This window comes from Bufo bufo, chromosome 7 (assembly GCF_905171765.1).
Source record: "Bufo bufo chromosome 7, aBufBuf1.1, whole genome shotgun sequence".
In the NCBI taxonomy this organism is placed as follows: domain Eukaryota; kingdom Metazoa; phylum Chordata; class Amphibia; order Anura; family Bufonidae; genus Bufo; species Bufo bufo.
Window position 1 is genome coordinate 105,483,431 of NC_053395.1, and position 16,618 is coordinate 105,500,048.

A 16,618-nucleotide genomic window follows, 5' to 3' on the forward strand; every position below is an offset into this window, starting at 1 on the left:
CGGACTCATCTGAGGAATCTTCTGGCATTGTGTTAATACTTCCAACTCCAGGATCAGACACATTGTCCATCTCCATCCCTGAGTCGGTTCCACTATCTGACCCACAGTCCTCAGACTTTTCCATGCTTACAGCCCATACATTTCCTCTAATCCCAGACACATTACTCTCCAACGGTTGCTTCAATGACTCCGACAATTCCCTTACAGCACCCTGTGCATGTGTCAGGCTTTCAGATAACCATTCATTCTTGTTTTGGAGCTCAGTATTACACCTCACAGTACATTCATAATTAGCGCTAGCTTCAGCTGCCTACTGAACAAGAGTTCTCAATTTAACAATTTCCACTTTTAAATCTTCCACTTCTCCTTCCAAACTCCGCTTCAGCCTACAAGACTCCTGATATTTATCCGCTATCCACCCAGCAGCAAAAATCAGAGCATACTTGCCTTTCCCTTTGCACCATTTTTTGGTACCGATCAGGTTTGCTACACAATTCTGAGCCTGCAGCCATGGAGAAGTAGAACCCTGCATAGCCTGAAGAATGGCCGCTATGTCCTTCAACTTTGCAACTTCTTTAACAATACTTTCCATTGCACAAAAAAAAAAAAATCACAATGGTTGCTACAAAAAATAATACACTGCTATCGATCTCTAGGAGTTGTCCCAATACTTTTGGCACATAACTACAAGCACCTCCTTTCTACACTGTAGTACCCGTATTAGTTATGCCAAACAAGTCTACAATTCAGTGTAACAGCCACAGATATACAAACATTAAGCAGAATCATCAAGATAGAATGATTTCACCGCTAAACTGCCACTAATGTTCACACAATGATTCCTGTATCAGACTGGTCACTGAGCTATAACATAACCGAACACTCCACTGATATCCAGCACAAAACTTATCAAAACAAAATCAAGCTGTACATAGAAAGGTTACAAAAAAAACAAGACAACTATTCTGGACAAAACTGACATTTGAGGCAAAAACAATCAAATCGCTTTTCATAGACACCAAAACTAAATAAATTCCTTGTTCAAACCTGCAGCACCAACTCACCAAGATGTCTGCCAAAGCCACATGTTGTTCACACCACACAACGGAAATTAAAGATGGCCGACAAAAGCACATGGCTTGACACACACAAAGGAAAATAAAATGGCCGACAAACCACATGGCCTTCACAAAGAAAATAAAGATAGTGTCTACAAAATCCAGCAAAAGAAAATCCAAATTATACCCTGTACTGCTCAGCACACTATCTCATCATACAACCACTGTACAATCAACACAACAGAAAAGCACTTACCTTATCCTTACACCCCCTGACGCAGCAGATAACAACCACATACACCAAAAGGTTCTTTCAGTAGATTTTTTTTTCCTGATATCAGCAGATTGGAGTACACAGATTTCAGTTCACAAAGAGCAAAACTTTCTCAAAAATGAGAGTAATAAAATTTCCACAACATGATTCATGCCATATCACCAACTCAATCCTTGGTACAACCTACCGGGGAGACTATGGACCCACAGTATCAATCCATCTTATCACAGATGGGCCAAGACCCTGTGGATCCACTAGATTAAACTGCCCTATCCACGACTGGTCCTGTTTCTTTTTTATCCCTACTGCCGATACTGACCCCACTTCGATATATCCAATAATGAAGATCCCAAACACAGTAACAATCACCAACTACTTCGACCCTTTGGGCCCAAGATAAACAGAAGAAAAAATGTGGAAGAGGATTTAGGGGGGGGGGGGGGGGGGGGAAATAAAAACAAAAAGAAATATATAGATGGCCCCGTCCGAACCCTCAAGGTAATCCAAATATTCAATTTATCCTCCCATAAATTTACTTTGGAAAAGTCCGCTTTATCTAACGGCTTATCCTTTTGCCCCTCCACTACAACTAGCCTTTCTTTATCTGTTTTTGGATCTCAATAATTTCACCAGAAAGCCGACTTTAAAAATGCATTTTTAAATTTTAGAGAAATCGCTAAGAAAAGAGAAAACCCCTGCCTTGACTGACACTGCTGATAACCCCCTCCCCCCCATACAGTATGTACACACGGCTTAAAACCATCTTCTAACTACTATACATTACAACATAAAAGGAATTTCATTGACACTTTCTATAATGTGGTGATGGACAAATTCCGTAGTATCCACCAGAAACCCATCCCTAATAGTAATTTGAATAAGAAGGAGAGGGCAACAATCCAAAAACTCCAAGACAATACCAGTATTGTGATCCGTAATGCCGACAAGGTAGGTGTTATAGTGAGTCAAGACAGAGCAGATTACATTAGGGAAGCCATCCGTATTCTATCCGACACAGAGTACTACCTACCTCTAGAATCAGATCCATCAAAACAATACAAATCTGAACTTAAAGCTTTAATTGAATCCGCTTCCCATATATTGGATGAAAAAGAAAAAAATCATTCTAATAGCTGACCCTGTAATATCCTTATTTTACCACTTACCGAAAATTCATAAAGACAATAAAAATCCGCCAGGTCGACCTATTATTTCGGGTATTACCTCCCTTACCTGTAACCTGTCTCAATATGTGGATGTCCTTTTACAGAAATATGTGGTGAAATTACCATCTTATTTAAGAGACTCCACGTCCCTGATACAATCAGTGAAACAAATTGAGTGGAGGGACACATACCGCTGGGTCACTTTAGATGTTACAGCTTTGTATTCCAATATTTCGTATGAGTTGGGCATTGAATTTATAAAGTGGTACCTTGAAAATGACTTTAAAATACCAGACGAACAGAAATCTTTTGTCCTAGAATGTATCAGATTTATTTTGACACATAATGTATTTACTTTTGAGGACACATTGTATTTACAAAGGTGGGGCACCGCTATGGGGACGAAATTTGCTCCTAGTTTTGCTAATTTGTTTATGGGGCGTTTCGAGGACCAATCTATCTACGGATCCAGATATTGGACAAATAATATCCTCTTACCGGAGATACATTGATGATTTGATATTTATTTGGAATGGTGACAATGCCTCCATCACTTCCTTTATGGAGGATCTAAATAACACCAGCTGGGGCATGAAATTGTCGGGGACATGTGACACTAATAAAATATAATATTTGGACCTCGAATTGGGATCCATAGGGCACAGAATAATGACATGGACCTTTTTTTTTTAAAAGTGGATAGTAACAGTTATTTAGATTTTTCAAGTACCCATTACAAAAAATGGAAAGTTAATATCCCGTTTAGCCAATTCAGAAGAATTAGGCGGAATTGCACCTTGGGCAGTGATTTTATATCTCAAAGTGAGACCATTCGGACTAGATTCCTAGAAAAGGGATATCCTCTGATGGTTATAGAGGCCGCTTACAAAAAGGCCAGTGAGCTATCCCAAGAAGATTGTCTCAATAAAACTAAGAAAGATACACCAGACACCAGTAAGAGATGCTTTAATATGAACTTTATAACAACGTATGGCGATAATCACAACATCATTAGAAGTATATTAGCTAAACACTGGTATATACTGAAAAGAGACCCCCCATCTGAAGAAAATTTTACCAGCCCAACCTCCTCTTACGTTTAGGAGGGCAAAAACCTTATAAAGTGTTTTGGCACCTAGCAAACTAAAATCCATTACGTGAAACAAGAAAATATCCATTGCAGGTGGCCAGACGATAACCACGGCAGGCAGTTTCAGATGTAATGTATCTAGAAACATAGAATGTGTCGGCAGGTAAGAACCATTTGGCCCATCTAGTCTGCCTAATATACTGAATACTATGAATAGCCCGTGGCCCTATCTTATATGAAGGATGGCCTTATGCCTATCCCACGCATGCTTAAAATCCTTCACTGTATTTGCAGCTACCACTTCTGCAGGAAGGCTATTCAATGCATCCACTACTCTCTCAGTAAAGTAATACTTCCTGATATTACTTTTAAACCTTTGCCCCTCTAATTTAAAACTATGTCCTCTTGTAGCAGTTTTTCTTCTTTGAAATATTCTCTCCTCTTTTGCCTTATTGATTCCCTTTATGTATTTAAAAGTTTCTATCATATCCCCTCTGTCTCGTCTTTCTTCCAAGCTATACATGTTAAGGTCCTTTAATCTTTCCTGGTAAGTTTTATCCTGCAATCCATGTACTAGTTTAGTAGCTCTTCTCTGAACTCTCTCCAAAGTATCAATATCCTTCTGGAGATATGGTCTCCAGTACTGCGCACAATACTCCAAATGAGGTCTCACTAGTGCTCTGTAGAGCAGCATGAGCACCTCCCTCTTTCTACTGGTAATTCCTCTCCCTATACACCCAAGCATTCTGCTAGCATTTCCTGCTGCTCTATGACATTGTCTGCCTACCTTTTAAGTCTTTTGAAATAATGACCCCTAAATCCCTTTCCTCAGATACTGAGGTTAGGACTGTATCACTGATTTTATATTCTTCTCTTGGGTTTTTTACGCCCCAGGTGCTAGATGTTTGTGCTGCACCACGATAAGTTCGTCTCCCACCTTTTCCAGTTATTTTACTGGAGAATCTTTTCCGGTTAGAGACCATCTGGACTGTGGGTCACAAAATATCATATATTTATTGGAATGCCCGTGCGGGTCACAGTATATAGGCCGCACGTCACAAACCCTTAGAAATAAGCATAATAAACATAGGTCCAATATGCGGAAATAAATTCTTGCAACAGTGTCTCCCGCCACGCTGCTGACTTTCACAATACTAGCCAAACCCTGAAAAGACGAGAAATGTTTTGGATCTTCAAGCTAAATTGCTTGAATCCAAACGGCCTAAATGAAGCCTTTGAAATAAATCTATGACAATCGCGAAACACCAATCATGTGACCATTAGAGACAACTGTTGAAACAAGTATTCGAAATACCCCAAATGGTGTCTTTTTTACAGTATGTGACATAACATATGGGTGGTTCCGTTTTGTATGCCATGGGGTCGATTTCGGGCCCCATAGACAGAAACATCAATTTTTACTGTCTGTCTGTGTGTATATATATATATATATATATATATATATATATATATATATATATATATATATATATATATATATATATATATATATATAAAGTCTGCACACCCCTGTTAAAATGAGACAAAGATAAATCATTTCAGAACTTTTTCATCCTTTTAATGCGACCTATAAACTGTACAACTCAGTTGAAAAACAAACTGAAATCTTTTAGGTAGAGGGAAGAAAAAAATAATAAAATAAAATAATATGGTTGCATAAGTGTGCACACCCTTAAACCAATACTTTGTTGAAGCACCTTTTGATTTTATTACAGCACTGTCTTTTTGGGTATGGATCTATCACAGGGCTGGCCAACCTGCGGCTCTCCAGCTGTTGTAAAACTACAATTCCCACCATGCCATGCTGTAGACTGATAGCTGTAGGCTGTCTGGGCATGCTGGGAGTTGTAGTTTTGCAACAGCTGGAGAGCCGCAGGTTGGCCAGCCCTGATCTATCAGCATAGCACATTTTGACTTGCAGATTTGCCCACTCTTCTTTGCAAAAACACTCCAAATCTGTCAGATTGCGATGGCATCTCCTGTGCACAGCCCTCTTCAGATCACCCCACAGATTTTCTATCGGATTCAGGTCTGGGCTCTGGCTGGGCCATTCCAAAACTTTAATCTTTTTCTGGAATGGCCCAGCCAGAGCCCTCTTAATGTTCAGCTTTCTAGCAGAAGCCTGAAGATTTTGTGCCAATATTGACTGGTATTTGGAACTGTTCATAATTCACTCTAGCTTAACTAGGGCCCCAGTTCCAGCTGAAGAAAAACAGCCCCAAAGCATGATGCCGCCACCACCATGCTTCACTGTGGGTATGGTGTTCTTTTGGTGATGTGCAGTGTTGTTTTTGCGGCATACATATCTTTTGGAATTATGGCCAAAAGGTTCAACCTTGGTTTCATCAGACCATAACACCTTTTCCATTTCGTCCACCATGACGGCTCTACTATGAGATTGACCCTTGACCTCTGTAGGGGCAGGAACACAGAGTTTAAAAGGCCACCACCCACTCTCACTCTGTTTCCTGTCCCTACGGGGTCAACCACACAGAGAGCCCTCCTGGTGGAGGTGAAGAAAGTTTTATTATTTTAAAAGTACCTGAGGATTCAGTCCTCTTCCCCTGCCCTCCTGTGGTCTGGTCCAAAGCTGGGCAAGGGATACATACGGAGCCGATCTCGTTCCTGTCGCAGGAGCCTGTATCCCTCCCCACAGTGCGGTCCCCCTTCCCTACATTGAGGAAGCTGACCGCAGGAAAGTAGGAGCATGCTGTACGCCGACTCTGAAGGAAGCCTCAGCATTACACTCTGCTCTCGGCCGGCAGGAGGCTGAAGGGGCGGGCGCACTGTGATGACGTCAGATGGCATGCTGACTACTTGAGGCGGCAGTTTCAAACAGGCAGTGGCACACACCGATATTCCTCCTGGCGCATACACACACAGATGTCTGCTCCTGAAGCCCCGGACGCCTCTGCAGCCCAGATGGAATCTGAAACCCCCTTGGCTACTCCAACAGTGAGTTCTCCTGTGGTGGAAGGACAAATGATGTATAATTTTTTTGACTTACTTTGTTATTTGTTTATTGATACCTGGCTGCTCCTCTCTTATAGGGAGTTAAAGAGCCCAGAAAAAGATCTAAAGTTCAGAGATGTGCAACTTGTAGAAAGAGGCTTCCTGAGAATTATAAAAAGAAGCTCTGCCAAGGTTGCATAAAAGATCTTCTAAAAGAGGAGCAACCGTCCATTTTGTCCGAGGTCAAATCGCTTATTCAAAACGAAATTAAGTCCTCTCTGGCCTCCCTCAGATCAATCCCGTCTACACCTCCGGCAAAAAAACCTAGATTGTCCATCCCATCCTCCTCTGTTTCGGAGGTCATGGACGAGGAGGCCTCCACCTCTAGACAGAATGTGGATCTTGAAGTTCTGTCAGAGGGTGAAATCATGGAAGATAGTAAGAAATACTTCTTTTCTTCCGAAGATATGGAGGAGCTATTGGGAGCTGTTAGAGCAACCATGGGGATTGAGGAGGTGAAAAAACCAAAGTCCGTCCTAGATGAAATGTTTGGGGGACTCAGAGCCAAAAAATTAAAAGTTTTCCCAATGAATGAGAACTTAAAGGACATGATTCTAGACGAATGGACTGACCCCGAGAGAAGACTGGGGGTATCCCATGAATTTAGAAACAGGCTGTTATTTGACCCAGCGGACGTCAAATTATTTAACGAAATCCCCAAAATTGACATCCAGGTAGCGAAAGTAGTTAAAAAGACTTCCCTCCCATTTGAGGACTCTTCACAACTACAAGACCCAATGGAAAGGAAGGCCGACTCTCTCCTAAAAAAAATCCTGGGAGGCAGCTATGTTTGGAGTTAAAACCAACATAGACGCGACATCGGTCTCAAGATCTACAGTCATGTGAAAAAATTAGGACACCCTTTGAAAGCATGTGGTTTTTTGTAACATTTTTAATAAAAGGTTATTTCATCTCCGTTTCAACAATACAGAGAGATTAAAGTAATCCAACTAAACAAAGAAAACTGAAGAAAAGTCTTTTCAAGATCTTCTGTAAATGTCATTCTACAAAAATGCCTATTCTAACTGAGGAAAAAGATAGGACACCCTCACATGTATTCCCTCTTAAATTGGCTCAGATCTCACACAGGTATATCACACCAGGTGCACATAATTAGTAGATCGTTACTCTGCATGTTGAATGAGGCTTGCCCTATTTAAACCTCAGACATTTAGTTTGGTGTGCTCCTGACTGTTGAAGTGAGAGTGAGCACCATGGTGAGAGCAAAAGAGCTGTCAGAGGACTTCAGAAAAAAGATTGTAGCAGCCTATGAGTCTGGGAAGGGATTTAAAAAGATCTCAAAAGATTTTGAAATCAGCCATTCCACTGTCCGGAAGATAGTCTACAAGTGGAGGGCTTTCAAAACAACTGCCAACATGCCCAGGACTGGTCGCCCCAGCAAGTTCACCCCAAGAGCAGACCGCAAGATGCTAAAAGAGGTCTCCAAAAACCCTAAAGTGTCATCTCGAGAACTACAGCAGGCTCTGGCTACTGTTGATGTAGAAGTACATGCCTCTACAATCAGAAAGAGACTGTACAAGTTTAACTTGCATGGGAGGTGTGCAAGGAGGAAACCTTTGCTTTCCAAGAGAAACATCGAGGCCAGACTGACATTTGCCAGAGATAAAGTTGACAAAGACCAGGACTTCTGGAATAATGTTCTTTGGACAGATGAGTCCAAAATTGAATTATTTGGACACAACAGCAGAGGACATGTTTGGCGTAAACCAAACACAGCATTCCAAGAAAAGAACCTCATACCAACTGTGAAGCATGGAGGTGGAAGTGTCATGGTTTGGGGCTGCTTTGCTGCAGCAGGACCTGGTCAGCTCACCATCATAGAATCCACGATGAATTCTACTGTGTATCAGAAGGTGCTTGAAGAACATGTGAGACCATCAGTTAGAAAATTAAAGCTGAAGCGGAACTGGACCATGCAACATGACAATGACCCAAAACATACTAGTAAATCAACCAAAGATTGGCTGAAAAAGAAGAAATGGAGAGTCCTGGAATGGCCAAGTCAAAGTCCAGATTTGAATCCCATTGAGATGCTGTGGGGTGACTTGAAAAGGGCTGTACGTGCAAGAAACCCCTCAAACATCTCACAGCTGAAAAAGTTCTGCATTGAGGAGTGGGGTAAAATTTCCTCAGACCGATGTCGAAGACTGGTAGATGGCTACAAGAACCGTCTCACTGCAGTTATTTCAGCCAAAGGAGGTAACACTCGCTATTAGGGGCAAGGGTGTCCTATCTTTTTCCTCAGTTAGAATAGGCATTTTTGTAGAATGACATTTACAGAAGATCTTGAAAAGACTTTTCTTCAGTTTTCTTTGTTTAGTTGGATTACTTTAATCTCTCTGTATTGTTGAAACGGAGATGAAATAACCTTTTATTTAAAATGTTACAAAAAACCACATGCTTTCAAAGGGTGTCCTAATTTTTTCACATGACTGTATGTGTGTCTGGCTTAACGAATTAGAAGAGCATATCAAAAATAAGACCCCTAGAGAGGAGATATTGAACTCCCACTCCTCAGATCTGCCACGGCCTTTTTGGCGGATGCTTCGGCGGAATCGGTGAGGTTCGCCGCTAAGGATGCGGCCCTCACCAATTCTGCTAGAAGGGCATTGTGGATGAAAGCCTGGGGAGGGGATAGAGCATCAAAAGCCAAGCTATGCTCTATATCATTTTCTGGGGAATACGTCTTTGGACCAGTATTAGACGCCATCCTGGAAAAGGCTGCAGATAAAAAGAAGGGGTTTCCGGAAGAAACTAAAAAGAAGCCCTTTCGTTCCTTCAATTCCCAAACTAGACCCTATAGGGGCAAAGGGAAGGGGGGTAGGTGGAGTTACCAGAAAGGGGGAAAAGGCAGAGGGTTCCTTCTTAACCCCCAGAATAAGCAGTCAGATAAACAATGACGCCAGAGTGGGGGGAAGACTGCGGAATTTTCTGTCCCATTGGGAATCCATTACAAAAAATCCATGGGCCTTAAACATAATTCGGGATGGCTACCGGATAGAATTTTCCTCAACCCCTCCAAAGAGGTTCAAAATAACCTCACACAGCCCAAAAATTATAGAAAAGATCTGGCAGGGGGTCCTGCAGCTTATAGACTCAGGCGTTGTGACAGAAGTCCCAAGTACGGAAAGAGGAAGGGGTTACTATTCCAGTTTATTTCTGGTACAAAAACCAGATGGTACCTTCCGCACCATTATAAATTTAAAGGGACTAAACAAAGCGGTCACATATAGGAAATTCAGGATGGAATCCGTAACATCCATCATTCCCCTGATCAGAACAGGAGACTTCATGACGTCCATAGACTTAAAGGACGCATACTATCACGTCCCCATAAACAAGTCATCTCAAAAATTCCTCAGATTCGCCCTAGTGGACAGCTCAGGAGAAGTAAAACACTTCCAGTTCACCGTGTTACCGTTTGGAATCTCATCTGCACCAAGGGTATTCACGAAACTCGTAGTAGAGATGATATCCCCCGAGAGCAGAAGGAATAAAAATATTCCCATACTTGGACGATTTTCTGGTCCTAGGACTCTCGGAGCAGGAAACAACCAGCATTACCAGAGATCTGATGCGCAGATTTTCAGACCTGGGTTGGGTAATAAACCTGAAAAAATCAAGTTTAATCCCTTCAACCAAAATGAAATTTCTGGGAGTGATCCTGGATTCGGTCTCCCAGGTTACATCCCTCCCTCAGGAAAAAATTACGTCCTTTATGGACGAAACAAATAAATTCCAAAGTCAATCCCAGTGCTCCATTCGCAGTGCCATGAGCCTCCTAGGTACGATGACTTCCTGTATAACAGCAGTATCTTGGTCTCAGGCCCACACCAGGATTATCCAGTCTTGGATCCTGAGAAATTGGGACAAGAGACAGTGCTCACTAGAAAAAAGAATCCCCATTCCAAATCATGTAAGATCAGATTTAAATTGGTGGACGAAAGAGAGAAACCTGCAAAAAGGGGTACCCTGGGTAAAGGATCCAGAGATAAAAATAAACACGGATGCAAGTGGTACAGGATGGGGAGCAAAAATAGGCTCGCTAAATTACCAGGGCACTTGGTCAGGCGCCATGACAAAATGTTCGTCAAATCACAAAGAACTGACGGAAATCTGGGAGGTGCTGAAGGTGTCACAGGACAAGGTCTCCGGAAAACACCTAAAAATCCTTTCGGACAACGTAACAGCCGTCGCATACCTGAAACATCAAGGGGGCACAAGATCAACAAGCTTTAAAAGAATTGGCAGAAAAAATATTTTCCTGGGCAGAAAAAAATGTTCTTTCCATCACAGCTATCCATTTAAAGGGTACAGAAAACATACAGGCGGATTTTCTCAGCAGAATAACCATAGATCCGGGAGAATGGGCCCTAAACTCAGACGTATTCGATCAGATCACCATGAGGTGGGGGACCCCCCAGATAGACCTGTTTGAATCAAGGAAAAACGCAAAGGTCCATCCCTTCTGCTCCCTAAACCCAAAGGACAACCCTTGGGCGACAGACGCATTTTCAATCAGGTGGACTTGGGATCTAGCCTATGCCTTTCCCCCTTGGCCATTAATACCCAGAGTGCTGCAGAAAATAAGGTCGGACCCAGTAACAGTAATACTGGTTGTCCCATACTGGACAAAAAGAAATTGGTTCCTAGTACTAAAAGAGCTAGCTCTGGAAGAACCCTGGATAATCCCCCCATAGGGAAACATTATTTCTCAGGGCCCAATTCTTCACCAGAATCCAGGTCTGTTCAAATTATCAGCCTGGATCCTGAACGCGAAGTCCTAAAAAACAGAGGGCTATCAGAGAAGGTTATAAATACTCTTAAATCTATCAGGAAAGAAGTCACCTCTGCGATATATCTTAAGATATGGAAGAGATATTGTAGTTGGCTAGGCCAGACTCCTCAAGTAAACTCTTCCCCAAATATTGAAAAAGTTCTAGACTTTCTCCAACGAGGGTTAGATCTGGGCCTTAGACCAAGTACTCTCAAAGTACAGGTCTCTGCCTTGGGGGCTTGTTATGATACGGACCTAGCCAGTCATAGGTGAATAAGGAGGTTCATAAGAGCTTCCTCCAGGTTGAGGCCTTCCCTAACCCCTAGGACGCCTCAATGGGATTTAAACTTGGTCCTGAGAAATCTTACAGATTCACCTTTTTCTCCTATCCAGGATATATCACTCAAACACCTATCATTAAAAGCAGCCTTCCTAGTGGCAATTACTTCAGCCAGACGACTGGGCGAAATCCAGGCGCTGTCCTGCAGGGAGCCATACCTTACTATCTTCCCGGACAGAATAGTTTTACGTTTGGATCCGGGTTTCCTCCCGAAAGTGGTGTCAGACTTTCACACAGACCAAGAAATTATTCTTCCATCCTTTCCCAAGGACTGTCCATCACAAGATCAGTTCCAGCTTCTGGATGTTCGGGATACTGTCATACAGTACCTAGATTCAACAAAAGAATTTAGGAAGGATGATAATCTTTTCGTTCAATATGCAGGTCCAAACAAGGGGAAAAAGGCATCCAAAGCCACCATTGGAAGATGGATCAGATCTACTATTATTTGTTGCTATCAGAAGTCGGGTCTAAACAGCCCCACAAATATAAAAGCTCACTCTACAAGAGCTATGGCTTCTTCGTGGGCAGAAAGAGGAGGTGTCTCCCTCGACAAAATTTGTAGAGCGGCCACCTGGTCGAATATAAATACCTTTTATCAAATATTACCGAATTAATGTGTCGGCTTCTGCGGACTTAACCTTCGGTCAGAAGGTTTTGCAAGCAGTTACCCACCCTATTTAATAATCTGGTAGTTCTCATAGTAGAGCCGTCATGGTGGACGAAATGGAAAAACCGTAATTAGACTTACCGGTAATTCTGTTTCCTTGAGTCCACCATGATGGCCCAGATTCCCCCCCCCCCTGAGATTTAAGGAGGGGTTGAGTATGAATTAATACTCAAAAAATAAAAAAATATATATATATATTGCCTAGGTTAAGGCTGCACCCACTTGGTAATTTGGAAAGCACTGAGAGTGAGAGTGGGTGGTGGCCTTTTAAACTCTGTGTGTTCCTGCCCCTACAGAGGTCAAGGGTCAATCTCATAGTAGAGCCGTCATGGTGGACTCAAGGAAACAGAATTTGTTTTGGGAGACCTCAGATGTGTTTTTGCAAAATGTATCCTGGCTTGGATGTTTTTCTTCGTAAGAAAAGGCTTTAGTCTTGACATTCTATCCCATAGGCCAAACATATGAAGAATACGGGTCAAAAGGGTTTTGGAACCGCGCTGCTAGAGACTATGTCTCCCGGTCATCAGTGAATGAAAAAGGGTGTCAGCCCCTCTCCTCAATACCCGCCGGATCCAGTCCTCCCCAGACCTCTTTCACTGCAGGGTTGAAAGGAAATAGGCAGAATAGTGAAGCACCCTTTACACTCTTTTTATAAAAGGTTTTATTCTACTCACAAAGGTTCGTAGACAAAAGGCATAAAATCAGTATCAGTCGTCACATTCCTGCCCGACCCGGGTTTCGCTACCTTGCTTCTTCAGGGGCGATAACTGCACATGCTTGCAGTCAAGCCTCTTAAATAGCCCAGCTGATTTCATTACACAGGCCGGTCTAATTTCGGATCATAACGTGATTCCAAAAACATCATTTGCAATTCATGCATAATAATAAAAATACCATCAGTGATCCTTTGATAACATCACATTTCAAACATATAAAAATAAAAATATACAATATAAAACTGTGAGAGGATTTTCTCTCTCTCTTACCAGTTAATACACAAATACATATATCTCTTTACCCTTTCGGGTTACCGCTATTCCATATATTCAATACGTATCTCTAACCTCCTTATACAAATTCCTATCCCATATTTTAATCATACCATCCAATATCTCAAATGTTATATATTTAGACCACAATCTCAATAATATACCCTGATCTCTGTCTATTCTGAGGACATGGTTCCTGTGCTCTCCACCCACCTCTGGGGCGTTTCTTCAGATGTATTCCACCTACTCCCGTGGCGTCACTCAGGTGCTCCCGACCTCTCCTCCACCCAGACATACACATCACGAGGCTCCACCGTTCAATCGGACAGTCAAGCCGAAGTGACGTCACTCGAAGGTCCTTAAGAGGTCAGGTAGGGAACAGCCAACGGCGCCATCGGTGAGAACACTGTTTCTCGTACATGATTAGTAGGTTTATCCCAATATAGGTACCACTATTCCTTGGTTCCCCTCCCACTCCTGGGGTACCACTTAGATGTTCTTCCCCCATTATGTGTCACTCAGGTGTTCTCGACCCCGCCTCCACCCCGACGCCCACATCACAAGGTTCCACCGTCTATTAGGACAGTCAGGACAATATGACGTCGCTCAAGGTCCTTAAGAGGCCAGGTACAGAACAACCGGTTACTCCACTGTTTGGGAACACGGGAGATTGTTGCCAGTACTTGCCAGATATTCCTGCAGCTCCTTTAATGTTGCTGTAGGCCTCTTGGTAGCCTCCCAGACCAGTTTTCTTCTCGTCTTTTCATCAATTTTGGAGGGACGTCCAGTTCTTGGTAATGTCACTGTTGTGCCATATTTTCTCCACTTGATGATTACTGTCTTCACTGTGTTCCATGGTATATCTAATGCCTTGGAAATTCTTTTCTACCCTTCTCCTGACTGATACCTTTTAACAATGAGATCCCTCTGATGCTTTGGAAGCTCTCTGTGGACCATGGCTTTTGCTGTGGGATGCGACTAAGAAAATTTCAGAAAAGACCAACTAGAGCAGCTGAACTTTTATTTGGGGTTAATCAGAGGCACTTTAAATGATGGCAGGTGTATGCTGACTCCTATTTAACATGATTTTGAATGTGATTGCTTAATTCTGAACACAGCTACATCCCCAGTTATAAGAGGGTGTGCACACTTATGCAACCACATCATTTTTTTTGTTTGTTTTCTTCCCTCCACCTAAAAGATTTCATTTTTTTTTTTTCAATTGAGAGGTACAGTTTATAGGTCACATTAACGGTGGAAAAAGTTCTGAAATGATTTATATTTGTCTAATTTTTTTTACATCACAGAAACCTGACATTTTAACAGGGGTGTGTAGACTTTTTATATCCACTGTGTGTATATGTATGTATGTGTGTGTGTATATATATATATATATATATATATATATATATATATATATATTTAGAACCGCTCCATTGTTTTGGACCTATCCTCTGTATCGGCCAGTTAAAGACTTCATCTCCTCCACCAGAGCAGTGAACATGTTGATCATTATAAGCAGATATTTCTGCTAACTTGCTCTCAGTGTTTAATGTGTGGTCACCTAGGGAGTTAAAGGGGTTCTGCAGAACATACATATTGATGACCTAAAATCAGGATAGATCATCAATATCTGATTATCGGGGGTCAGACAACTGTCAGCACCCCCTTTAATCATTTGTTTGAAGAGGAGTCTGTGCTCTATGCGAGCACTGCTTTCTGTTCATTACACTTGCCATCGTCTCAGAAGTCTCGGCAGTGCAGTGTATTGACAAATACTTGCTCCATTCAGTTGAATGGAACAAGTACTTGTCCTTACACTACGCTGCCGCTACAAGGCAGTCGACGCATAGTGTAATGAAGAGGAAGCGGTGCTCGCATGAAACGCCACCCCCTCTTCAAACGGCTAACCCCCACCGATCAGATATTGATCACGTATCCTGACCATAGATCATCAATATGTATGGCCTGCACAACTGCTTTAATCTGTGATTGAATTTTGCTGAATATTTGTTCCAGGTGTGTGTTTGGAGACCTTAAAGGGGACTTGTCACCATGATTGGCAGCATGTTATTGAGTGGAATAAGCAGAGCAGATTGACAGCCTTCCCTGTATGCTTAGTCTTGGAGTTAGTTGTCAGTCACTGAGTAGCACTCACCAGATGACTCTTAATCATAGAGATTCTGTTTTTCTGAATCTTTTCCTACTGAACTATATCCATCTACTCAGGTCCTTCTCCTCTTTAAAGTGGCGGTTGCATATTGCATTGCATTTTGCTAGTGACAGATTCCTTTTAAAGTGGTTGTCCAGTTCTTTACAAGTAGTGGCCTATCCTCACTTTAAGGCCTCATGTACATGACCATATTTGGGGCACATGTCCGATCTATAGTTTTTGTGGAATGTCATCCACGTGCTGTGTCCACAACTGTGTGTCCGTTCCAGAAGTTATTGAAAATGTCTTATTGTCCGTTTTGCAGACAAGAATGGGCATTTCTATAACATAATTGCAGCATGCACACAGCCAGTATATGTACTTTGCAGATCCATGGTTTAACCGCAAACTACATACGCTTGTGTGCATGAGGCCTAGTATAAAAATTCTTTATTACACAGCTGAGGAGTGGAATCCTACTTCTAGCACTACCAACAGTAAACGGACACTTCTAATATATTCTAAAATACTAGACCACAATGCATTGACATATACATTCATAACACTGGTGGTTTTAGAACACATCTTCTGATAAATTGAATTACGTTTTTTGTGCAGTTGTGTGTTTTTTTTTGTATAACATATATGAGCACTATAAAAGTCAATATAGGTTAACGCAAAATTTTTAGATATTTACGTTTTCCAAAAATCCTCTTTATTGCAGGTTGAATGTCACCCTGACACTTGCACTCAGATGACTGCTACAGAACAATGGATATTTCTTTGTGCAGCTCATAAAACCCCAAAGGAGGTGACGAATAATGTTCTTATTTCTGTGCTCTAAAGCTAATGTAGTAAAAATAAATATATAATACATGTAAGGCTAGTTTCACACCTGCAGCTGCATCTCCTCCACAATGTTCCAGAGCTCTCTGGCTTGGGCATTGTTGCATACTGCTGCTTGCTTGCCGGACCTAATTGTCTAGATCCGGCCGCTACCCGGTAAATGTGCCGGAAATCAGCCAGGCAAAAAACGCTGTACGCAGGG

General features: G+C 42.0%; 1 protein-coding gene across 1 annotated transcript in view; it reads left to right on the forward strand.

The window, feature by feature from the left end:
• The window catches only part of LOC121007852 (MOB-like protein phocein), a 203,742-nt gene that overhangs the window by 144,014 nt on the left and 43,110 nt on the right, over positions 1-16,618 (forward strand). Inside the window, exon 5 of the mRNA XM_040440102.1 lies at positions 16,295-16,381. Within this exon, the coding sequence (XP_040296036.1) occupies positions 16,295-16,381 (87 nt within the window). The remainder of the gene's footprint in view (positions 1-16,294; positions 16,382-16,618) is intronic.